General features: G+C 46.1%; 2 protein-coding genes across 2 annotated transcripts in view; both read left to right on the forward strand.

Annotated features, from left to right (window-relative positions):
- Positions 1–26662, forward strand: part of CAMK1D (calcium/calmodulin dependent protein kinase ID) — a 212299-nt gene that overhangs the window by 156096 nt on the left and 29541 nt on the right. Inside the window, exons 3-4 of the mRNA XM_025043481.1 lie at positions 7202–7340; positions 13290–13416. Of these exons, the coding sequence (XP_024899249.1) occupies positions 7202–7340; positions 13290–13416 (266 nt within the window). The remainder of the gene's footprint in view (positions 1–7201; positions 7341–13289; positions 13417–26662) is intronic.
- On the forward strand, positions 5898–6912 carry LOC102890951 (60S ribosomal protein L31-like). The gene is given in 3 exon segments (XM_015585589.1): positions 5898–6151; positions 6153–6275; positions 6786–6912. Coding segments are annotated over 3 exon segments (504 nt in total).

Here is a 26662-nt window from a genome sequence, read left to right on the forward strand (position 1 = left end):
TATTCCAGAGCCATCTCCAGTCTCTTTTTATTGTTATCTACTCAAAGAATGCAAAATTATGTTAATGTTAAGAAAATTATAATAGAAAAATAATTGTGTTGCCAAGTAGAATCTTCCTAATTGGAACTAATTGTGGGTTGGCCAATATGTAATAGTCAAACAATTTATTGCAAAATACTACCAAAAATTATACTTAATACCTTCGAGAACATCTGTTAGTGCAGAGCTTGTACTGTCTGTGTTCTGCCAGAAGGTCACTATCAATCAGTACTCACTAACCTGGGGCAGCTCGGGAAACGTGCCGTAGTAGGTCGATAGCATTCTGACCCTCACCTTGCAAGGCCTCGTCTTATAAAGTTACAAGAAGATACCTACTTAATGGAGAAGTCACAATCTTAAATTGTGCAATTATGTAATAAGGCCAAAATTTTCACAAAATTCCATTGTAACCAGGTGCACGGACTTCTTCACAAAAACCCCACCTGTCCATGGGGAGTGGAGAACCAGAAGCCCTGGCACCCTCCTCTCCTTTCCAACCACTGATTTCTCCCCTCTTCGATGCCCTCTGGTCATGCAGCTGGGGTCCCATTTTGACGTCATTTGTCACTGGTGGTTACGATGATCAACTTGGGCTTCTTTTGTAGCCCCCAAATACAGACCGACACTGCATGCCAAGCGGCGGGCTTGCAGAAAGAAGATGCTCAGTGAACACCTCTTTCTTTGACTGCATTTCTCTGAAGAGAGTCAGTTCACCGAAAATTCCTTTCATAATCATTCAAATTACCAGACTTTCCTTGCCACTGGGCTTTTCTCCACTTGACTAAATACTGCTCCACCTTCAAGACTCACCTTCTCCTGCCCTGTCCTCTGGGTCCTTTCTCAGTGTCCTTCTGTGGTCTTCCAAAGCACCGTCACCACCCCGCTCCCAATATCGGAACCATCTGCACTGTGTTTCACTTCTCTGTGATCCTTGGCCCCACCCCGCCGCCCCCTGCCCCTGCCACCAGACTGTGGCCCTCTTGGAAACAGGGACAACATATTGTCTGGCTCGATCCAAGATTATTTGGTGATTTGCTAAATTAAGAAAAAGCATACAGTGCACATAAGGTCACAGAATAGGTTTTTCCTCCAATAAACCTCAAAAAAATACATGAAGAGAACAGACATTCAAAGATACGCTGCATAAATGTGGGAGGCCCTTCGTGTTGCGCACTGCATTTGTTTGCTAGGGCTCTGTACACAAGACCACACGCTAGAGGGCCTGAACATCAGAAATTTATTTTGTCCTCATTCTGGCCACTGAAGTCCAAGATGCAGGTGTCCTCAGGTTTGGTTTCTTCCCAGGCCTCTGCCCTTGGCTTGTAGATGGCTGGTCTTTCCTCTGTGTAGCTGCATCCCTGGTGTCTCTCTGTCTCTCATAAGGACACCAGTCATATTGGAGTAGATGGCTGCCCACATGATCTTTCTTCTGTGTAGCTGCCTCCCTGGTATATCTCTGTCTCTCATAAGGACACCAGTCATATTGGAGCCCTGTGACTTCATTTAACTTTAATTACCCCTTCGAAGGCTCTCTCTCCAATTGTAGTCACATTGTGAGGTGTACCGGGGGTTAGGATTGCAACATATGAAATTAGGGAGGGGCACAGTTCAGTCCCTAACACCCCAGATATTGAGAAGCAAAATAGCCAAGATTAAAGCCTAATGGAACACAAGGGGTTAAATTGATCTGGTCCATTAAGTGGAGAGGCATGTGTTTGTGTTTTGGAAATTTATGAGCAGATTGAGACCTGGAAGATATTGTGAAACTAAATGCTATTTTTATTATTAAAGTAGGATTTATTGAAGGAGGAAAATATTGAGGGCAGAGGTTGCATGAAATAAAGCCTTAATCTTCCCGGAATGGATGAGCGAGTCCCCCAGGAACAGAATGTGTGGGTGTCAAGGCCAAGTGAAGTAGTGAGGATTAAGAGTGGGAGCCTGGGAGTGGGGGAGGCGGGGGGGCCTGCCCTGTGTGGGAGGAGGAAGATCCCAGGGGCTGCCAAGTCAGGACCTCACTGAGAGAAAGACTGAGTAGATAGATGCTTGCTTTCTCCAGGCTCAGTGAAGAAAAGACTCATTATCTGTCATCTGGGCCTGGGGGTTTCACAATTGAAAAATGCTTTGCTTATAGGTCTCTTAATCACAACCTGCACATTTCAAGAGTATCTTCCCCTTGGGACTCAGTGTAAATAGGGGAGGTGGTTCTTAGCCAGCACACATCTGTAAGCAGCCCAGCTCTGGGGCACATTAAGACCACGTTTCTCTCCTGGCCGTGTCACCTGGTTCTTTTGCTCTTTCACTGCCTAGTTATGTGACAGCCTTTGTGAACTTCAAGGCATATTTGCTGGAACACTGCTTTTTTGATTATCTTAGCATCACTGCTAATAGTTCTCAGACTACTCTGTTTGAAATTAACAGTGCAGCCCTATACTATTTGGCCTCAAAGGGGAGGGAAACGTTTTCTATGACCCTCTTAGAGTCCCTAGCTGAGTCTGAAAATTAAACTGACAGAGACAGATTCACGGGAGAAAAGCATATACATCTTACTGAATTTTTACATGTACATAAGAGTCTTCACAAGAGAACGAAGACCTGGAGAAGTGAACACGGCCAGAAGCTTTTATACCTTTTAGACAAATAATAAATTTGTGGAGAATTGACCAGACAAGGGGGTTTGAGCTAGGGGTCGTAGAGGGTGAAAAAGTAATTAGGAAGATAAGGCTGAGTTTAACGAGGTTATGTTTACAGAATTCTTTGGTGATATCTCTGGGCTCGTTCAAGTTTGTCTTCAATGAAAAGAGAATTTATTTCTTGCCTTCAGACAGAAAAGGGGTAACTTTTTCTGCTTTTACTGCTTCTTAATTGCCTTCAGCTCAAAATAATTTTTAGGTCAAAGAGGCATATTTTGAGGTGGCATATTTTAGTTTCCTTCAGCCTTTTCATTGTATTTTCTCACATCTAGCTTCTAGAGTAATAGATTGTCATCATTAGCACAAGGACTATCTTTTAGTGATCGTGCGGATGGTATTGTCACAAGGCATAAAACATTTCAAGTTAAAATTGGCAGTAATTTTTTAAATAAGAGGACAATATCTACCAAAGTGAAATGAGAAAGTTCAAGTGTAAATAAGGAACGGTGGGGTTTGCCTGGTACTAACGAAGTGTGCGCGGTATGCTGGCAAGGTGATGCCGCAGTACAGAACGCCATTGTGGAGTCAGAGCTCACGGTTTCCTCGATCCAGCAACCTCAAAATCATGTTTCTTGACAGTTATTCTTTAACTTGAAAAGATTCACGTTACTTAAAATTTTACAAATAAACAAATTTTGCTGGGATTATTACATCATACTTTCACACTCGCATATTTGAAGTTCACATACACTGTGACAGCAGTCCACTGTAACAGGTAAGGTGGGTCAGAGGCTGCGCAAACCCAACTTCCATGCAAAGGCAGTTCGTTCTAAATATCAAAGTTTGGACTGAGAAGAATAGAGGATTTTCAAACTATCTCTCCACCTTCTCCCTTAATCTTTGGTAGGCAGTTTACCTTTCCAAATCTGCATCCCCCACAGCTGAGCCTCTCTCCCAGTAGCTACATTAATTCATTTGATTTGTTGATCTATTCTTATGGTTCTACTTCTTTTCCCCAATCCCTGGACCCCTGACCCTTCTAACTGCATTCTGATGCTTTGCGGTTTTTAACTGGGAAATTCCATGCACATTGGAAGCTTACCACGGGAGGATACTGACTCAAGACAGCAACCTGTCTGTCAGATCAGCAGCCAACCAACCAACCTGACCATGGTCTGCAGGCCTCAAAATGTGGCACGCCCCTCGCCATAATTCTAAGCCTCTTTCCTCATTAGTGCCGCTAGGATTCTGGTTGTTCACAAGTGGTTTTGAAAATGAGTGGGTGTCGTAGTTAGCTTGAACTGCCGTAACAAAATGCCAGACACTGGGTGCCTTAAACAATGGAGATGTATTTCTCACATTTCTGGAGTCCAGGAAGCCCACGATCAAGGCGCCGGACAGATTGGGTTCCTGTCAAGGGCTCTCTTCCTGGCTTGAAAACAGCCACCTGTTCTCACTGAGTCCTCACATAGTAGAGAGAGTGCCAGTCTCTCTTCCTCTTCAAGTAAGGGCACTAATCCCATCATAGGCCCCACCCTCCTGACCTCACCTAACCCTGATCACCTCCCAAAGGCGCCGCCTCCCAGTACCACCACATTAAGAGTCAGGGCTTCAGTTTATGAGTTGAGTGGAGGTGGGGTTTGTAGGGAGTGGGGAGTGGGTCATAAACATTCAGGTCTTTGAAATGTATGCTTAGGGAGATTTTTGAAACGAATGAAGTGATTTGCAGATTCAAGGTATTTTTATTGGTTCTGTTACATATTTTTATTGGCAAGTTTTTTAAAATGTTCCCTTTGCCTTGGTTTCTAAGGAAACCAAATTCTTTCCAGGTACTGTTCAGGGGGTGGCGGGGAAAGCCTTGGTGTGATTTGAAATTTAAGAAGGGAAATGTTAAATGTGCAGAGAATTTGGACTCTGCGGCAGTACACACTGCAGCAGCAGCTTACACTTCAACTCTGGTGCTTTGATTCTTACCGCGTTGCTGCCCTACTGCAGTGCAAATAATAGCATTCAGTAGAATCTATTAATACCTGATATATTACATAACAGAAAAGAGGACTTTGAGAAGATGGGAAGCAGGAAGGATTCGTTTTGAAGGAAGGAGAGGATCTGACAAAGAGGGGGATGTGCATTACTAGGGACGGGATGTGGGGAGGGAGGGGCGAGCATTCTTGCCTGAGGTCCTCCAGCAGCCTGCAGAAAGAGGGTATGAACCAGCAGGCCACCTGGTGGTGAGAAAGGACTGGAAGACTAGTAAGGCGTGCCACTATTGGAAGGTAGGCCAGTGGTAGAGAATGAGGAGGGGCACAGTCAAAGCAAACTCTCCCCCTTCGCGGCTAATGCTGCCTGACTGACCCAGCCGAGCGCGGTGGCTGGCACATCATGGGCACCCAGCGAACACTGAATGAGTGGTTGAATGAAATGATCAAGTCGAGGGAATACACCCAGGTCACCCTGCCCCTGTCAGCAGCACATCTCCTGTCCTGAGTCCTCAAGCTCTGCAAAGTTTCAGACATTGAGACTCATTGGAAGAAGGTTCTAGAAAAATGAAGACTGGCGAGAAGTTGCTGAGAGGGGAAGTTTGGGGATTTTGATTTACCTAAGGAAGGATCATTTAGATATCAAAGTGGTCTCTCCTCCGCTGTTTCCATTTCTTTTCACTCCCTGAATTGCTTTTTATTTCTCCTGAGCATCTTTTCTTTCTTATCTAGATTGTTCAGTTTGCTTTAGAAAGGAGACATTATCCAAGCACAATATCACTTGGAATGGCTATAGGTAACTCAGAGCCCTTTTATAGCTGTAATTGTGTTTTCTTTATTGAATTTTTTAAAAGAAGGTGTCATCGGTCAGTTATTGCACATTAATTGCCGTGACTTGCAAAAAATGAATCACAGCCTTTGTGAATGTGTGTGTGTGGGACTGCGGGGGCATGCCATTTATTCTCTCTGTTTAAAACTGTAAAAGTTGTTTCTGAAATTGTTTTATGCTTTTAATATTTTATATAAATCTCTTTTTCATTTTGTTTTCTTGAAAATCTGAAAAAAAATAGTGTTCATATATCCCTTGAAGCTGATTTCCAAGATGGCTTAATTGTTTGAAAGAAGCACTGTTTTCTTAGAGAAGTATATATCCTAAGAATTGGAAGGCTGAGGTGTTAGTTGAGTTGTTTCTATTCAGAATTTTACCATCTGTTACTTTGTTAAACTCAGAGTTGCATCAGATATCAAAATGAAAGGGGCCATAGCTTCCTTTCCAACTTGGGCTCCTGCAGAGAAAGGTGGCGAGGAGAAAGGCCATTCTGCCATCGACGAGGTAGTGACCAGAGAGCACACCAGCACCATGCACAAGCGCATCTGTGGAGTGGGTTTCAAGAAGCGTGTCCCTCGGGCCCTCAAAGAGATCTGGAAATTTGCCATGAAGGAGATGGCCATTCCAGATGTGCACACTGACACCAGGTTTATCAAAGCTGTCTGGGCCAGAGAATGAGGGCTGTCCCAGACCGTTTCTGGTGTGGTTGTCCACACGAAGTGAAGAGGATGAAGATTCACCAAACAAGCTCTATCCATTCGTTACTGATGTCCCTGCCTCCACCTTCAAAAATCTACAGTTAGTGTGGATAACTAACTGCGGATTGTCGAATAAAGTTATAAAACTTAATAATAATAATAATAAAAGGGTCCATAGAGATCGTTCACCAGGGCTTTCTGACCTTTGCCAAAGAGGCCTTTCTTTACTTTGGCTCTTTTTTGATAAATACGAAAAAATATTTAATGCAATCTGAAATTCAAAGCAAATTAAAATTAAATATTGTCTCACACACACACACACACACACACACACATATTAAAATTAAATATTGTCTCACACACACAGACACAAAACAAAATAAAGCAATGTAGCAAAGTGTCATTTTTCTTTCTTTTTTTGTAAGTCACATGTGGCTTTCAGGTTCTGATGCCTCCGAGGATGTCCCCCTACCCTCTGTTGGAAATGGTTGATTCGATTAACCCCGTTGTTTTACAGATGAAAAGACTGAGGTTCAAAGACTCGAGGAATGCTTATGCTCTCAGTCAAACCCCCAGACGTCCTGTGGGCTGCCCTGCACTTTGCCCACAGCACCCCGACCCTGGGCTCTTTAAAGGCACCCTCTGTGCAAAGGAGAACTCTTGTCCAGCGGCATCTCCCTATTTCTGATGATGCTGAAATTCTGGAAGGTTATTCTGACTTTACGTTGTCACCTTAGCATGGACACAGAAGCCAGGAGAGGCTTGTCAAGCCTGGCCAGTCCTGGGTCCTGGCTTATTTTCCTTTATTTCATCCTGGAAATTTGAACCACCATGACACAGAAGCACTTCCCTGGTGTCACCTTCTGGGGAATAGATGGGACAAAATCTAACTCTGATAGTGGATTAATTTTTTAAATAAAAGTTGGTTCTTTTATCACATTGAAAGCTCTTATTGATGTTTTTTTCTGAATGATTCAGTAGATCCTCTCAAACTTCTAATTTGTTCCCTTTTTTTTTTTTAAACAGTGTATCCGGTGGAGAACTGTTTGATCGGATAGTGGAGAAAGGATTTTACACAGAGAAAGATGCCAGCACTCTGATCCGCCAGGTCTTGGATGCTGTTTACTATCTTCACAGAATGGGCATCGTCCACAGGGACCTCAAGGTAAGGCCATCGCTTAGCAACAACCTTCCAGCTACTCTCCAACCCACAATGTACTTGTCTGAGAGGAATGGCTCCAGAGGAGGGATGGGGTTGTTTTGGTGTAGATAAAGGTGTAGTGAAGGGTGGGTGTTTGTGTACTGTTAGTCATCATCGGGGCCTTTGGGACCCAAAAGTTTCTTGAAAGAAGATGAAAATCAATGGAGCTGGCCATTGTCTGGGAGATTTTATAACCCTTTGATAACGAAAGGGCCACCAGGAGGTAGGTTATGTATTGATGCAAGCCTATCTGAAAGGTGATTTTGTTCAAGATGTATAAGCCACAAAAACCTTTCTCCCAGTGCAGCTCTTCAGTCTCCTCCCAGTTCCAGCCCTGTTTCAGCACAATGCACCGTGTGAAAGAAAAGGAGCAAGTGGGTAGAGGGCATGAGATGAGAGAGAAGAGACGTGGAAGCTTATTAGGAAAAATGGGTTTAATGAGCTGCAACTACAGCCTTCTGCAGTGTCCAGGAGCTTCCTTTCTCATCTTTTTCTTATGAGATTTTGGCATCCTGACCCTTCACCTAATAGCGTTGAAGGACCTGAGCTGTATTTGGGCCTCTTGGCAATACATTTCTCCCCGGGTCTGTGTAGCTATCTGAGGGTAGATATTGCACGTATCAATTTGAGGAACAGGACAACCAGCGTTGTTGACCCAAGGCTGTAATGTGACTTCATTCTACAATAGTTACAGGTCCAGTCCCTAGAGCTCGCTGCACCAGTCAAGGTAGAAATTTCTCATTCCAGCACGAATACCCTCCACTCATGTCATAAACACAGAAATTATATTCTACTGAAGCTATACTACACATGACTATGGGAAATCTAATCAATTTAAAGAGTAAATCCTAAAATATTAGTAAAAATTGAATTTTAGCATCTTCCCATTATCTGGTACTGGGACTCAAGGTGTTAAATGGTATAGCTTTTCCTTTCATAAAGACTCACTGTAAAGTTTTCTCTTTATCTGTCCATGTTACCATTTTCCATTGACTAATGGAGTGGCTCCCAAATATTAGCCTGCATCAGAATTGTCTGGAGGGCTTCTAAAAACACAGATTGTTGGTCCTACCCCAGAGGTTCTGATTCTCTAGGTCCACAGTGGGGCCCAAGAACTTGCATTTCTAAGGGTTTTACAGGTGATGCTGATGTTGGCCTGGGAACCACTCTTGGAGAACTGCTGGATGAGGGCGTTTGGGAATGTCGATGAAGTCCTTACCCTCTGCCCTCTGCAGGCTTCTTGACAGGTGAAGTGGGCTGCGGGCACAACTAGCTAATCTTCAGGTCCTGGAGGTCCTTCTGAGGGCCAGGGAAGGGTTAGGAAAGCCTTCTGTATCAGGCAGCGCTGCCTGCTCTGCTCTCTTGTGCCCTCACCAAATGCCAGTTCTGTGCTTCCAGAACACAGCAGGCAGCTCTCTGTGAACGAGTTAGTGTGACAGGCACAGAGATGCGACATGATGAACTGGCTGTGCTCACTAGAAGTAATTTCTAAGCAGACAGGCCATTTCCTGGAGGGGCAGTGTTTCTCTCCCCCATAGAAAGGCAGATGGGCTGTAAGGGTGACACTTCTCCCCACCCCGACGGGTGCTTTTGGAGAAATGCAGCCCCCAGCCCATGGGGCTTTAAGATCTCTCACGGGGCTTGCAGTTGTGGAAGGAACGTGACCATTTTAGGGCCTTTATGTGATCTCTTCGCAGAGGCACAGAGGAGTTTGATCTGTGTGGAGGAAGTCGATATTAAATTTTCATAAACAGCTAAGAAATTAAAACAAACTGTATGATCTAGGCCAGAGCAATAGAGAATATGATTGAGTTAATTCAGAATTAGGGCACATCTGGGGATGGGAATGTTCTCCCTTCTTCCTCCAGAAATGTATTCTTGTGCCTGGAAGCTACTGGAGCCCATCAGTTGTTCTTTTTTCAAAGCAAAGATTGAGACATAAAATGCCCAGTACTGCCTCGGATTAGGGCAGGGGCCCAGCCCCATGCGAGCGACATTGAGAGCTGGGGTCTGACTTGTGGCAGGGGCTGTGCTGTGCGTTGTGGGATGTTTAGCAGCACCCCTGGCCTCCACACACTAGCTGCCAGGACGGCTCCTAGAGCTGTGCTCACCAAAAATGACTCTAGCCATTGCCAACTGTCCTCTGGGGAGCGTAACTGCCCCCAGTTGAAAATCACCCGATTAGGACGATTATGTATAACATTAACTTTAGGGAAAATGTTACTTTAGATCTTTTAAAAGCTTGCTATGTGAATATTAAAGGGTTAAGATTGACATTTCAATTCAGGTATTGGCCACCAGTTGTTTTGCAGAGATGTTATAAAGTACAGAAAGCTAATTTGCAGGTGTTTCCTGGGCCTCCTAGGACCCCAAGCAGAATTGTAAGCTCTTTCCACCCCCATCCCCCACTCCCACAGACCTCCTGACAACTGGGGCCTCCATCCAGATGATCCCTGATCCTGTCCTCTCCCCCTTTCTTCCCTGCCCCTGCCCCTACCCCCAACAAAAAGCCCTGCTTTCTTTACCAGTCTTGAGCCAATTAAAAGTATTGATCTGAACTGTGAATGACGCCCGCTGAGCCCTCCTTAGGGATAATTGTTCTTCAAAAGAGTGCTTCACTGACCCCAGCCAGCCTCCTGTCCGAGGGATGTGTAAGAAGGGATTAAGGGCTCTCTGCAATCTCTTGCCTGGAGGCAGCCTTGTTCAGAATCAGGGGATCACTGACTTTACGGCTGCAGAAGTGCTGGGACAAGGAAGATTAAAAATCAGACACTTAAAAAAAAAGAAAAAGAAAGGCCCCTCTCTACACCCACATGGCTCCTTACTGTTCATCAAAGGGTAACCCCTAACCATTCAGAGAACAGACAAACCACATGCACTTTTTGATTAGGTCATTCCCCCACTTTCTAAGTATTATCATTTCTATCGATTGGCCCATTTTATCCTCCTTTAGAACTCATTGAAAGCATCTTCGAGCATGCATTGATTTTCTTCTGACCTCGTGCTTCATCCATAGAATTTGAGTCACGGTGACTATTAAATGCCATTCCTCTTTGTGTTATTATTTGTGGTGAAGAATAGTGTTTTGTTTTGTTTCTTTCCTTTGGGTTCTACTGAAGAAAAAAATAATTCTGACCCTTGTTAAAACTGCAAGAAAGACTTTATTCAGGACTGCTGCAGTAGGGGAGAGCATTGAGTCCAACTCCGAATTCAGCAAGGCCGCGTGGGGATTTACAACCATTGAGCGTAGTGGGGGTCATGGGTGGAAAGTTACTAAGGGGAGACATTAAGGGAATGGGGAGTCTTGCTAAAGGCAGGCCAAGGACTTAGACATTGACAGAAAAAGGAGATTTTGACCAACGTGAGCCCCCCTGAGCTTTCTTTCTGACTAGGCCCTGATCTTGAGCTTGTCCTGAGTCCAGTGACCCTGCCCACTTACTTCAGTGCTAGCGAGAGTCCTGCTGAGTCCTACTGAGTTCGTTTAGCAGAAGTCCTGACCCTGGATATCTAATCAAGTTCCTTGTCCCCCACCCTCTATATCCAATCACCCTGGTCTGCAGCAAAGCTCTTGTAAAGTCAGTGTATACAGAAGCCCCCTTACCCTGGACATCCCCTCTTACTCATTTTCCATCCACCGACCCCCACCCTGCTTCTTAGCTCTAAATCTCTACTTGTCCTTATGTGTTCAGAACTGAGTCCAGTCTCTCCCTGCAACTGCAAACCCCACTGCATCATGCCCCTCAAATCCAGTCTTCCTTACCGCCTTTAACGAGTATCCGAATAATACTTTTTAAGAATATCAAAGGCGGGGGGTGAAGAACTTGACCAGCTATCAAGAGTGAAGGATTCTCCCTAAACTGATTTATCAGGATTCTTGCAAAGACTGGGCTGTGCAGGCCCAGTGAGGACAGGAGGGATGCAGAAAGCCAGGGTCGAGGCCTAGTGGAGAAGAGGGCTCCTCTGACTAAGGCTGGGTCAAGGACGGAGTCTTGGTCGTTCTCAAAATGGTTCCACAGCACTGGGTGCACCTCAGAATCCCTAAGCTCCAGAGGCCTGGATGCAGCCCCACATCTCCCGGAGAACAGCATATCGAGATGTCTGGTACCCTCACGGCGGATTCTGCTGCACAGCTAGGCCAAGGACCTCTTTTCTAAACAAGTCTATACTCTGTGTAAGAATAGTTCCTAAAATTTAATAATTAGGAACCGAAGATTCACCACAAACCACTGACGAGGGAGAATATTGCTTCACTGTTGAGATTGGGAAGAGAGCCAAGCAGGAAATGGTGTGGGCAAATGAGTTCCCTGGTTCCGACTCTTCCTGCTGCATTTCCTTTGCGGTTTGGTATAAATGAGAGACATGAGTACTCTTCACTTGGTAAATCTTCAGTATTTTCCCGGTGCGGGGTGAAACTGGTTGACAGCAGAGGTGTCAGTCTTTGGCGTTATCTCCCTCAGTGACAGCATCATTAATTGAACAACTCTTCAAAAACAGACAAAAAACTTGAGTACCTCTATTCAGATTCTTAACCGGCGGAGCAGAGTCAGCTCTGAGGCCATGAAGCCTCCCGCGGTCTCTGTAAGCCTCGCCCCCATTCTTTGCTAGGAACAGTGAGATTCCCCAGTTTTATGTAAAACACTGTAAAAATGAAGCTTCACTGTCCCCCCCTCGGCCCCCAGCCCCTCCCGTACTGGGCGCTGATGTGCACAGCTCCCCTGGAGCCAGAACTGCGCTCAGATGGTCAGAAGTTGGCCAGGCAAGGAACATCCTGCTGCCTGAGCTCTGCCGGGTTCTGTTCAGGGAAGCAAATGAGGAGCCATCCCAGTTCACGTTTCACAGCAAGGCGAACAGAAGCTCAGGGTGCTTAGGGACACTTGGCTAGAAAGTGCTAGATCTTCCAGCACAGATTCATTCCCTGATGACATCCCTCTGCTTCCCAGGGAGCAGAGTGAGCAGGTGTCAGCTGGCTCAGGAAAGGGGAGATCGCGTCCTCCCCCAACCCCCATCTGCCAGACCTACTGATCGGGATGTTACCGAGCGCGTGGAGGGGGACCCTTGGATCAGAGAAAGATTGCTAAAAAGGACCTGATAAAAGCAACAAAGGAGCTCCTGCAAAAGTAATTTTACTTCTCGGGATCCCCTTTCCCCTAACCCAGGAAATGAATGGACAGGTCTGAGAGGCATCAGCTTTCTAGTGCTAACCTGAAAATAAAAGGCCTCTCAAAGTAAGAGGCAACTAGCGTTTGAGACCAGCAAGAATAGCTAGCTATTCGGGTAGCATTCATTCAGGCAGAAGCCCAAATAATGTTCTGATTAGAAGACAAAGCAGTGGGTATTGATGAGAAAGGGAAGGAGGACAAGTACATCCGTAGAAGGAAGACCTTTCTACCAGTACAGGTAACGTAACATAGTGGTGCTAATTCTATAAATGTTAATTTTCAGTCCAGTAGTCATAATAACTGCTTTCTTGTTATCTTTGCAAACGGTTCTTTGGGAGACAGTTGGCCCCATCCAAAGATTATTTTGCCCTATTCGTCACCTTCCAAGGGTTGAGGCATAAAACGTACAAGGCAGTTCCTCTGGCATGGCAATTCCAGCTCTGGTTGAAAATGGCTCCTTTTATTCTAATGTTTACACTAGATTGCCTCCAAATATGGTCAGATTTTTCCAGTAGAGACAATACTAATAAGGGGAAGGGGACAACATTTATTGAAAACCAGCAAGTGCCCTCTGCTGTGCACAACCTTCTGCAGTGCTTTATTAAAAACCACTTTTCTTTTCTTAATACATTTACTGCATCTAAAGCTCAAGTATGTTCTTGAATAGTGACTAGATTTTGTGGTTTGCTGAGTCGGCCACAACTGAACCAGCTGTAAACACAGTTTGCAATTTTTTTTCTTATTTTCTTCCTAGCCTGAAAATCTATTGTACTATAGTCAAGATGAGGAGTCCAAAATAATGATTAGTGACTTTGGATTGTCAAAGATGGAGGGCAAAGGAGATGTGATGTCCACAGCCTGTGGGACCCCCGGCTACGTTGGTAAGGACTGTGTGTGTGTGTATGTGTGTCGTGTCCCCACATGTCAACTGCATCTGTCTTCTTAGCATCTGAGCCTGGCGCCTGGTCACAGCTGCCTTCATTTCACTCGAGGGAAGAATGAAAAGATTGAGAGACACTGGGACGAGTCAGAAGGGAGGTTTCCCTCGAAGCCTTTAAGGGCTGGGCAGAAATCCTGCTGGATGTGTGTGTGGGCCTGACTTCAGGCCGGGAGTTGGTTTGGGTGAATTGCCAGGCTCTAATACCAGAAACATTGCATATATGTGTGTTTTCCAATGGTTTACAGTGAGACACTGAGCTAACAATAAGGTGCAAACACAGATAAAACATTTTAAATGTTGAGATAGAGGCAGCTGGAAAGAAAACCTTGGTGGAAGGACTGGTTCAAACCTTGACAAAGTCACTCTCTTGAATTAGCGAATCCTGATCTGTACCGGAGAAGCCAAGAATGAGAGTTTTCCCTAAAATCAGAAACCTGTGTCCTTTTGTACTAAACATAGAGAATGCAAAGAAGGCTGCTGACATGTGAACACGTGGACGCTGAGATTCATCTTCTGTCTTCTGGGGCCTGGAGAAAGGCTGTCGGAACTCTCTGCAGAGTGTTTAGGACTTTCACTTACACAAATACATCCATTCAGCAAATGTATATTAAAGTGCCTGCTATGCACTAGATGCTGTTCTAGGCACTTGAGGCAGAAGCAGTGAATGAGATGGGCAGGGTGCCTGCCTGGTGGAGCTTACAATTTTAGTTGAGAGTGACAGTCTGTAAACAAGGAAATAAATGAATGAACAGAGTTTTTCAGGTAACTGCTACAAATAAACAAAAAATGGGGGCATGTGATAGAGTAACAGAGGCACAGAAGGACCGGGACTGGGTTAAGGGGACAGGGAGAAGACTTGGGCAGTCAGCCATGGGAACTTAGGGGAGAGAATGTTCCAGGTAGAAGCGTCAGTGTGCGCAAAAGCCCTAGTGGGAAAAAGCCTGGGGAGAGGGTGCAGGCTACAGATGTCTGAGAACAGGGTTAAGATTGAGATTGAGAAAGACATTTAGAGAATGGACACCAAGGCTGAATTCTCATCGTGCAAACCATGATGGCCTTTCTTAATAAGAACAGGAAGCCTGCCTTGGAGGAGAGTGGGGAATGCCCCATGAGCCACATCGTTCCTCTCAGTCTCTGGGTACAGTCAGGCCGCCTTCTGGGTAGGCTGAGAGCAGGCCGAGAGCAGGCCTCACAGTAAATGGGCCTGGGTCCCAGAGCATTGTGGGACACTCCAGGTGACTCAGAAGGCACTTCACAGCTTTTCAAGTGTTTGCAAAATAATGGATGTTATGTCACAGCTGTTTCATTTAAGGAACTCAAAGGAGAGGAGAAAAAAGCAGACTGGGGAACAGAGAATAACATGAGAGAAAAGAATGTTTAGAAGGAAGAGATACAGATGGTGGATGTGTGGCAGGGGACGAGAAGGTGTGCTCTGTGCTGCTCAGCTCTTGACTGTCACGGGTGGGGATTGTGTCCCTGGGTTGTGTGCACGCACTAGACAGAGAAGGAGAGATCATTCTCATCGTGTTTAAGAAGCCAGCACGGCCTTGATGGAGGTAATGGCGCAGAGAGCCATCTCTTTTCTAGGAGAATAAAGTGATGGTTGCAGGGATAGGCTGGACCCTGTCAGAGACACTTGGAATCAGGGCTGTGACACGTGTGTACATGCATGTGTATGCCTGGGGGTGGAGGTGGGTGGAAGTGTGAGCATGTGAGGGATGTGTGGAATTTCTCCAGCTCAGTCTGAGCCATCAGGCAAGTGGCAAATAAAAACAAAGGGATGAGCTCATACTCCTTTCTCTTAAAAGATGGGGAGGGTGAAAGCCTGTTCCAACCACAGACATTAGACAGTGAGGATGCCTGTGAGGTCGTGGTGCCCTGCCAGGGTGGCTCTGCCTCGTCAGCAGTCCGGTGCCCAGGCCGCTCTGGACGAAGGAGCCTTGTGTGCGGGGCATGGGGAGGTGGCTGCCAGCACTCCCCTTCCCAGGGAGTCGGCGCTCGCACTGTGATGGAACGCTCTGACGAAGAATGTCCATGCGTGTGTAAGCTCCACACTCTTCTCATACTTGGCTCTCATGTTGGAAAACTCTAGCACTTTCTAAATGAATTTTTGCTTCTTTGAGTCTTGGCAGAGCCCATGGAATGGCAGTTTCTCTGGGTTTCTAAGTGGCTGCCGCCCGAGGGGGTCTGGTTCTCTTTATACATAGGACACTGGTGAGTCTGAGAACTGGGAACGATGCTTAGACATGGCCCTTGCTCTTTCTGCCCTAAATGGCTGCAGGTGGAGCCCTTGGGTGATTCTGCCATCGGATGCTGAGTTTCCTGTGAGTGTGGAAGGGGAAAGGAGGACTCTGGGAAGATAGCACTTCCATTCACGCTTCTTGAGCTCCGAGACTCCTGAAAGACTTTTCAGAACAAGGAAGGGGCCCTCTGGGGGAGCTCTACGAGACATACCCTGGGCACTGGGCTGAATTTCTCCCCCACGGGCTGCATGACAAACTCCTACTCAGCCATCAGAGCCCCGTTTACATGTCACCCCTGCTTTGATGGCTCTCCCAACACCCACCCTCTCCTTCGTCATCCTGGTTCTCCGCCTTGAGCCTTTCCTCATCTCCGCTCTGAGCACGTTGCAGCGGGGGCCATGTTTATCTGTGTCTCTCCCCCGCTGCGCTGGTGGGTTCCTCTAGAGCACTGTCTTACTCATCTTTGCACAGATGCCTGTAGATTGAGTAAAAACCCAAGGGTCATGAAAATGGGTGACTTTTTTCTTGTCTCCCCTTCCATTTGTTCAGCCTGTATTTATTGAATTTCTGTCATGTGCCACGTGCACAGTGGTTTGGTGTTAGAAATATAAATATGCGTAAGGAAGAGTCACTGACCTCAGAGTGTTCACAGTATTACCGTGAGACACAGAGGGCAAGTGGGGACACTGAATAATGTGTAGTCAGTGCTACATTACTCATCCATTCAAGAATTATTTATTTTGTGCCTACCGTCTGTTCTAGGTACTGTAGATGTATCTGTAGAAAAAAAAAACAAAAACAATAGATGAAAGTCCCACCTATAATAAGGGAGACATAATACACAAACAGCTGTGTTTGTTAATTAATATCATAGATGGTGATAAGTGCTCTGGAGAAAAATGAAGCAGGAAAGAGAAAATCACATGTGAGTGTATGTGGCAGGGGTTACGGTTTTCAATACGATGATCAGGGCAGCCCTCGCGCAGAAGGGGTGGCAGTGGGGTAAGGATGTAACAGAACTGGAAGAGCTGGCCGTGTTGTTATTTGGAGGAAGAGCTTTCTGAGGATTGTGCAAAGGCCCTGAGGCAGGAGTGAGTGAGCTGAGCAAAGTAGAGGAGCGGCAGATAAAGTCAGAGCAGTAATAGGCAGAGCATGTGCAGACCAGGACTACAAGTCATTGTCAAGGCTGTGGCTTTCACTCAGGGTGGCAGGAAGCCATCGGCGTGTTCCGAGATAAGGCCCAGTGCAATGTGACCTTAACCAGCATCCCTTTAGGGAACAGGCTGGGCCAGGCTGGCAGAGCGGAAGTGGGGAGAAGCTGTCAATTTCCAGATAGCATTTGAAGGTAGTGTCATCAATATTTTTCCGGAAAATTGAAAGACAAAGCGAGGATAATTCCAAATGCTTTTGGCCTGAGCACCTTTAATCGAGAAGCCCGTGGGAGGAGCAAGTTGCAGAAATATTACCAGGGGTCTGGTTTCGATTTGTTAAAGTTCGCAAGGTCAAGGAGGCGCTGGAATATGAGTGTGAAGTTCTGGAGAAAGATCCAGTCTGGAACTATACTGTTCTCGTTATATATGGTAGTTATGTTCTATAAAGTCTCAGTGAACACTGAGTTCGTGACCACTGAGCCACTGCTCCCAGAGGACATGCAGGGTTAAGTTCTGTGGGCCTCCGGCCCCAGCATTCTCAACAACTGATAGATAACATAAGTTTGTTTTATGTGTGTTTCTCTTCAGTGACACCTTATTTAATATTATTGTTGATTCGTTAACATTGCACTCAGGCCCAACAGTGCTACAACTTATGCCTGAGCGAAGCTTGTCAAGCACACATATGTTCCCCATACACACATCCCGGCCTCCTGTGCTCAGGAACTCTACACAGCACCTCAGCGCCACGCTCTGAACAGTGGCATCACCAAAACACACCACAATGTGAAAAACGTGGCACTGACTAGACCATGAAAACAATACTTGTTTACCGTGGAGAGACAAAACAAGAGGGCAGAGCGTTGCCTTGTTTGACCTAGCCTGGAATGAGCACCTCAGGGGCCTCGAAGTTCAGGGGCTCAGAGTTCATTTGCTCACGTCCAAGAGGGAGGATGCACTGCATGTGAGCACTGATAGCCTCTGGGTGCATTTCAAAGCCTGGGACCTGGATGAGAATCCTGCCCAGGTGGGTGGAGGTAGAGGAGGAGAAAGCCCCCAGGGCTAAGTCTCGGGGACTCAAGGGGACGAGGAGGCAGCAGCAGGTGATGTAGGAAGAGAACCCAGGGGAGTGCGCTGTCGGGAAAGTGCTTCAAGAAAGATGAGGTACCATTTGTCAGTTGTTGCAATAAGTCAAGTAAAATGAAGGCTGAGTGAGTGTTGGCCATAGGTTTGGGAGACCTTGGAGTATGACTTAATTAATTAAGCCTGTGGGAGCCTGGCCGTCAGAATAATGCTGGAAGAAGGTGAAATAGGTCTTTGTAAGAGGACTCCAGCATGCTGTCAACCCTGGGGACGGACGCAGCCAGCTCCACCTGCCCCTGCAGTAGCTACAAGGTCGGAACACTGTTTGGGATCTCAGACGAAGAAGCCAGAACTGCCGGGCGGTTCTCTGTCTGAACAGGGCAGAGCCCAGCCGATTGGGCATCTGGGAGAGAGAAGGGAGAGAGTGCGCTCTCCCCTCCCCCACTCCGCCGCCCCCCCCCGGGGGTGACACTGTCCCACAAGCCGGCCAGGAGCAGAGGGTCTCTGTCTCCTTTCAGCTTTAGTTCAGGCTCCTTCTGGGTCAAAGTGTTGGTTTCAATTTGTGAACACTATTGTTTTGTTGTAGATGTTTTTACCTAAATGACTGTTCAGCTGAATAGTTAATTTTGTCAACATCAAGATCATTCTTCGATTTAAATGAGTAATAATGAAGAAACAATGAAAAAAGGGGTGGTTTATCCCAAGTATCCCAATGCACAGGGTGCTGTAGATGAAGATGAAGGAATTGAAGCACTTTGAACTTCACCCTTCACTCTTAGCTAGCCCAGATCTTGCATACCTTCGAAAGGACCATTGGCCCCTGCAGAGTGTCACGTCGCCGGTAGCAGGAGATGCGGGCATCTCTCCATCCATGTGTGCTGGCTTCCTACCACAGGCAGTGCAGAGGGCCCCTGCCGTGGAGTGTGGCAGGCAGGTAACACAGATCCACATAAAGTGGCGTGTTTGCAGGGCGAAGTAAGTCAGCGACATATTTCAGAAGCAGCATCACAAGTACAGGTGAGATGGATCAGCAAGGGCTGGAAAGACCAGGGAAACCCAGGGAAAATGCTACAGAGGAGGCAGGATCCGAAGGAAGGGTGGAGCCCTGGGGAAGATGGGGAGGGTTACAGATGCGGGCAAGCAGCACTGCAAAGGCCCGGAGTCGTGGACCGCTCCCTGTACAGTCAGGGCGCGTGAGCAGACTCATTGGGCGGAGAGAGAGGGCGTGCACGTACGAGTGCTCGGAGGTGATTTAGGAGAAACGATGGGGTCATCTGGTGGAGATCAGCTCACCGGGATAACATGGCGACTGTCAACACGGTGTTGACCTGGGTTTGGATCCATTAACTGGGCCAGGCAGAACATTCCCCTTGGTGTCACCAAAGAAGGAGAAAATCAGAGCTTGGAAAGTTAAGGAAATGACTTGTGTGACCTGCTCAGCACCACCAATTAATGCGTCCGGACAGGCCCTCTGGAATCGCTGAATAGAACGCGCAGGTCAGCAGAGAGCACCCATGCCAGTCATGTCACTGGTGCGAGGATCGCGGGCAAGCCTGCCCCTGTTGGCAGAGGAAAGCCCGTTGTTTCACTTCTTGGTGGTGCTGTTTGCACACTGGTGTGATTTCTCAGGTTCTGTGGGTCTAGTCCTCCTGGTTTCCAAGAAAATGAAACTCTTTTAAAAGAGCCTCAAACCTTTGTCCGCAAATTAAGTGACAAAGTGCTTTGCCAGAGGAAGGCAAGCATGTGCTCTCTTACTAACTAGCAGGGAGACTCAGGAACCCCAAGCCGCACTTGGGAAAGGAGGCTGGGGCGGTGGAGGCTCTCCCCGCTTCGTGATGCATTTGAGTTAAATGAGACTTGCTTTTCTCATGGAGCCTTATTGAGTGGCGATCCATCCCTTTGCCGTATTTCATTTGGAGCGCACGCCAGCAACCACGCTCTTTCATGATGGGATGCTGCTCAGAAATTGCAAGGAGATTTCCCTCTGGTCCATCGTGTTCACGAGCTCGACTCCATGCCGGTTCTGTAGGTGGTGGCCAGTGTCCTGCTCCCTGAGCTGTGGGGAAGGAGTCCTTGTGGTTCCTCCCGTAACTTAGCTGTAGTGTTGCCTGCACAGGCATAGCATAAGGCTTTGGGCTGGTTCTGGCTTCACTTACTTAAAATAGTTTCGATAAGTTTCATCGTGTTCTCTTCTAGATGGAAATGGGGAACAGTTGGTCAATATCGTTGGCATATTTTTTCACACAGTTAGAGGAATGTTCTTAATTCATAGTGTCATCACACTTTTAGAGCTTGATAATGGGACCAGAAGTTACCATGAAGTCTTGGAAACCCATGGTTCCAGCCAGTGCTGTGTCAGGATAAGGACCTCTGTCCTCAGAGCCACCCAGCCTATAGTTGGTGGCAGCCACAGCAGTGGGACTTGAACGCAAGTATCCTGTAGTATATTTCTGTCATTGGTTAGATACAGAGAGGCCCGAGCCCTTCACGTAAGCACTTCGATTCTCAGTTTCTTATATGTAAAATAAACAGGTTGTACTAATTGATCTTCATGATTTTTTTCTGGTTCAACCATTAGGTATTTCTATAGCCCTTATGTGACTTAGTATCCCTTAAGTATATACATAGTCACGTGTCAAGGATCTTGACTGTCATTTTTCCCCCATTTTCACTTAGAACTGATAAGAACAATTGGATTAAATTGATTGACATGGCGCATTTCCGTCCTCTTCAGCAACCTATGTCACATGGCGGTTCCTTTTATCTTTCTCATAGGTCCTTCGTTCCCAACCTTTAATCCTCACTCCTCTGTGTGGTTGTATTCCTCCACAGAGCCTCATTTTTACTTGTTGTCCACTTAAACATCATATTTTAGTACCCGGCTATAAGCATTTCATCATCGTTCTCATTCTCTCAGACCGTTAGTGTTGGAAGAGGATTGTATATAACTGATAAATTGGCATACGGGACACATAAGAGTGGGCAGAGGATTCACATGAGAATTTTCTCTTTCCTTTTCTCTCAGCAGCTCCTCAGTGGCAACCAGCCTCAAGCATTTCATCACGCCAGGTGCTGCAGCCAGGCCCCATTTGTTAGAGAGGACAGCCCCGCCCCCTCAAGTGGGGCACGTGTAGGGCTTGCTCTTTTTCTTATCCTTGACACAGTGAACATGGACTGGGACAAAAGCTCACGATCAGAACGTGGGCAAAGTGACCCCAGCCCTGCCTCGCAGGCACCCCCATCCCACACATCCTGCCCCACTCACTCCTAACTCTTTGTAAAGCGCTTTTCATCTTTCTGGGATTTCTTTATGGCTCCTCTCAATCCTCGATACTGGGCTGGAGTTCCAGTTTCTAAACTGGCTCCATTTCGTTAGGTGTGGGTTGGGAGTGATTGGGGAAGCAGTATTTTGTGGCTTACTCTTTTTTTTTTTTTTTTAACGATTAAAAACCAAAACATTGGAATGACTCTCCATGTCTTCTTCATTTCGAAGTGTAGCTTCTTGTCAGTTTCCGAAGGAAGGGTGGGCGTAAGTGCAAAGTAGCCATCCCATTGCGGCCACTAACTGGTTAGGGTGGAGGCAGACTCCTGGGACAACCCATAAGGACACGTCAGGGTTATTTGTTGCCACAGTGCTCTGAAATGTCTTGCTCAGAACATTCTCCCTCCTCGTCCCACTGAATTCCAGGTCTGTCCCGTATTTGAAAACATCAGCTGCCTTCCCATTTTCCGCTCCCTTTTCATTCCTTCGCTTCGGCTCCTCCACCCACCAGCCACATTTTGGCTTTGGTAACACTGGAATAGCAATCCAGCTCAGATCAGGATGATAATTATAAACCAGGGCAGTGCTTTAATGGGGAGTTTTCATGCCTGTGGTAAAATTCAAGAAGCTACTAGGAAAATCAGAGTGAGCCACTCTTTTGCGATGCATTTTTAGTAAATTATAACTCTAAAGGGAGGATAAGAAAGAGCAAAAGAGAATGGAGCTTTCCCAGGAAACTTCTATCCCTCTGAACTTTGGGTTGAAGACAAACCACAGGCAAGGTAGGATTCTGTATTTCAGTTGTATTTTCATTTGCCAATGATCGAGATCACAGTACCCTGAAGCTAGGTGAGGCAGTGCCTGTTTGTTAACGTGCTTACTGTGAAGTCCCTTTTTAATCCATTGTTTCCTCTTTTAATACCCCTGCAGTTGAAAATTCTGCTGACAGGAAACACATCTGACTAACCCATTCAGATGACCTCCTCGTTGTCATGCAGTTCTTACCCACTTCTCCTCTGAATGTAGGCCTGATTTTATTATCCTTGCTCTACCATCTCTGAACAGGCCATGGCTGTGTTCCTTCTCACCACCTGTGTTCCTTCTCACCACCTGTGGAAGTTCCTTGGGGACAGGAAGACTGTCTAGGATCCAAGTGTCTAGCCCCAGACACAAATCCCTAGTGGCATTTCTTGAAATGAGTCACACACAGCTCTTCAGTTGAGCTCAAGTTCTTTTCCACAGAGGCCTAACTCCAGGACAAAGTGCAGGCTCCCTTCAAGACAGGAGACCACGGCATAGAAAGATAATGAGATACACTCATACAGGGCCCAGCCTGTAATTCTGTCCTCTGAGTCAGTGCTGGATCCGAGGTGACAGAGATAGTAGTGCCACTCTGTGTACAATCTAATCGTCTTTAAAGCCATCTCATAGAAGTTCAGGGCTCTCTCATTGGGCCCCGTCATGTTGCCTAGCCTGTCTGGCAGAGTAGAACTTGAATCCAGGCCCCCTGACTCCCCCAGTTTCCTTGGTCTCCTTTCGTGAGCCACTTGGGGAAAAAAGCCAGGATATTAAAAGAAGTCTTCACTAACTCTGACCATGACTGATTTTCAACTTTTAGGGCCTTATCTTCCCCACCATGACATATGTGAATGAAGTTCAAGTCAAATGCCTTTTTCCTTGGCCTCTTCAGAGAGGTAAGGCCAGTCAGCAAGAGGAACAGATGAACCTTAGACTAGGCTATGGGCGGGCAAGTTCCTGTCCGCCAGCCTCTTCTTGCTGATATCATAAGATACGTGGCAGGTTGAGCATTTCAAACCCATTTTCAAAGACAGAAGCTCATTCAGAGACATAGAGCTGCTGCTAATTTAGTGTCCAGTCGGCTCTATCTCAGCAGGTAGGGGAGATGGCAAGAGTTTTACACACTCTAAAGAATTAGGAAAAAAATTAGGATATGCCCATTTTATAACTAGTTTTCTGGATTAATTTTTTCTAATCTCCCTTTAAAAAAGAATTGTAACTGGGGCCAATGAAAACAGGAATTGATTAGAGCTTGGCATTGCACCCTCTTAGGATAATGGACAGGGTGATGACACCTGGCCTGGAGGCCTGAGAGGGGAAGATGGGGACATGTGGGTGGGGGAGGAAGACGGAAGGCTGTTCCGTCTGAAAATGCAGAGCCATGAGGGTGCTGTGGCGAGCCAGAGTTCCTTAGCCATTGTAGGAGTCTCTAATATTATGACAGATTGTTGTCATCTCTGTGCTATTGTCTGTCAGCAATGGCCAACAGGCAGTTCCTGTGATGCAGTGTCTAGAATGGTGCCTGGACAGAGTGGGGACTGTGTAAATGTGTTGGTGATTAAGTGAGCAAAAGGATCAATAACTAAATGAACAAAGGGACCAACTGCATGGGAGGTTTGTATGGGGATTTTTTGAAGTTCCGTTCAACTCTACGATTCAAGTTCTCATGATGCGCCCTCCCATCTCACATGAGCCCAGCTCGATCCTGACTTCTGAAGGTGTTCATCAAAAGGATGGAGATCTTCATTTATGAATCATTTCCCTTATGGAAAGCTAGAATCAAGGGAAATTACCAAACGGTATCAAGGATCTGTCCATCCTTATTTCTAGGAAATAATAAAACCTGAATTTTATTTTTGCTCCTATGGTTTTGCTTTTACCAACTTTTCTTCCTTCCATAATAACTACTACTGATTATGTGCTCATCATCTCTTGTAAGCATGATAATCCTGAAAGTTGGGTTCTGCCAACGTTCCCATTTTACAGATGAGCAAAGTGAGGGCTTTTTACCACTCCTACAGTTCCATATTTACACTTACTCCTTTATCCTGAGAACACAACATGAAGGCTGCGTTCAGTTGAATAATGTTTGTTGAACATGTTGTGTTCTCAGGATAAAGGAATAAGTGTAAAGATGGAACTGTAGGAGTGGTAAAACCAGGAACAGCTGTTTCTTTCCTGCTCAGTATCTTTTCCATTCTTTCTACTTTGACCTCCATTATTTGACTGTTAGAGGTAATTAATTCTTTTCTGGATATCTTCAGAATTTTAGAGTAAGTTGAGTATTTTCAGAGTTCTATTTAGAGTGAGTTAAACTTGAAACTCAGTGACCCCTCCTCTCCCATCTTGCCAGCATCCTGTCCGTCTTGGCCTGATCCTTATCCTTAGGAAGGAAACCGAGGCTGTATTACTTCTGTGGCTCGGGTCTACACTCAGTGCCCAGACCAGGAGTGCCATGGGCTCAGGGGTCATGTCCACCTTCTTCACGCCATAAAGCCAGTGCCTGAAATGAGACCCAGCCCATTAAATGATTGAATCAAGGGAGAAACACCACCTCAGTCCCTTTGTCTGGACCAGTGCTTTTCCCGTTCTGGCATTAAGGGCTGCTCCTGCCACCAGGTGGCTCCCTCCTGACTGTGTCCCTGTCCTTCACCCACGGGAAGTGGTTATCTTTGAAGTACTGGGAGGAGTGGTACTCAAACCTCCATAGAGGAGAACAAATCACCTTGAACATGAGCTTGGTAGCAGGGTGAGATCTTCTCAGTCTCCTTGTCTCTCTCGACAGGAACTGCTTGCTCTTCAGCACACCTTGAAAAAAGGAAAAATCTTTTTCTACTTTATACGAGCCTGAGGATTGATTGCTGGGGTCCCCACCCCACCCCCACAGGACAGCTGCTCTCCTCTTTCCAGTTGCACTTGATTAAGCCTTTTTCTTCTCTCTTTTTCACTGAGGAAAATGCGCAATTTAATTGTTTTTAAAAACAAGGTGAAAGGTTTCTGAAATTGTGTAGTTTTGTTTTAAAATCTCTGGAGTCCTTCCCTAAACCAGGAATCCTTGCTCTAAATCAGTATGATACAGCTCGGTTTGTAGAAGGTGTTTCACACCAAGTGGGATTTGGCACCGTGGACTGGTAGTGAGCCTCACAGCAGCAAATGCAGTTATTTTAAATGTTAAACCTACTGTTTCACTAAAGAGTGTGAGTAAGGCCTGGGACTGAGAAGGACCACATCTGCCCACAGATAGGGAAGCTCTGCTGAGGCTGCATGGTTTCCGTGGAGATTAATTATATTTACTGTGTAAACTAAACAAGCTGATGGGACGCTGTTTCTGTCAGGAATAGCCAAGAAAACTGAAGGAATAGCCCTCAATGTCTGACCAGGAAGGAGGTTCTGAGGGATCATTTAACAGAATAACTTTTCTGCCCTTTAGCCCTGAAACTAGACATCCTGAAATCCCTTTGAGAAAAAGTTTTAGAAGGAGAGCAGCATGAATGACAAACATGTCCACATGCAGATCGTTAGAGCCAGTTCTGCCTCTTTCATCCTCAGAATTAATGTCAGAAATCATTTGCTTAAGGACAGGTGTTTAGTAATTGATCTAACTTATACCTAATACTTTCCAATTGACAATTGATTGCATTCTGAAATTCGTTTGTCACCCTCTCTCTCTTATTTTTTTTATTTCCCTGTACTTAGTCACCACAAATATTTGAGGCAGTTAAGTTTACTTGTAAGTCACTTGTATGGAGCTCAAAAACGTTTTCTTATAGAAATAATGGTGTGTGCATGTTGAGAGGTTGCATTCAGTTGAATAACCATTTGTCGAACAACCAGAGCACGCTAAACCCTGAGTAGACTGGACATATGTCCCTGTTTTCCAACAGCGCAGAGACTGGTATTTGACAGTGGAATTCACACAGCAACGAAAGGATGCATGACACATAGTAGGAGCATACAGAAAGTCGCTGTCTTACAGGGTTTTGGTGAATGGATGCAGGAACTCACCTGTCATGCCCAACACACATGTCACCCAGGTAGAGCTGCTTCCATCTCAACCCTATTCTCTCCACCTCCCAAAGCCTGGCTTTGGCCAAGTCTAAGGGATAGTCAGAAGGTTGGAACCGCTATCTATCTTGCATGTGTCTTTTTCAACACCTTTCGGTGGGTGGATCTCTCTACTGATGGCCACAGCCCTCAGGAGCTGTGCCTTGAACGTGCTGGAGGAAGGTGTTTGCCCTCTCTACTTGAGTCTTTTTCTTCTATCATAGACGTGCTGGAGTTTGAGTCCTTCTCTGCTCTGTGGGCTGATGGCATTACAGACCAGTCACAGTGCCTGTAAATGACTACTGTCTTTGTCTACAGCTCCAATTAAGTTATTTTGATTCAGAGCCTCTCTCTGTTGAAGGTATGGGGGTGGCGAGAGGCATTGCCAACCTCCCACTGCACAGGAGTTAAGCTGGGTACAAGTAGAAAAGGAAGTTATTTCTCCTTAATTAAGAAATTCTTCAGCACCTGCAGGCAGTGTTGGGGGAGATGGAATGTGTGGCTCAGAGGACCCTGATCACTTTCCAAGGCTCTGGATGGCCTGTGCTCTGGGCCTCCTCAGCCTGGAAGCTCATTTGTCTTCTGAAAGATTGTAAATTGGATGCT

Source organism: Pteropus alecto, unplaced genomic scaffold (genome assembly GCF_000325575.1).
Source record: "Pteropus alecto unplaced genomic scaffold, ASM32557v1 scaffold11, whole genome shotgun sequence".
Lineage (NCBI taxonomy): Eukaryota > Metazoa > Chordata > Mammalia > Chiroptera > Pteropodidae > Pteropus > Pteropus alecto.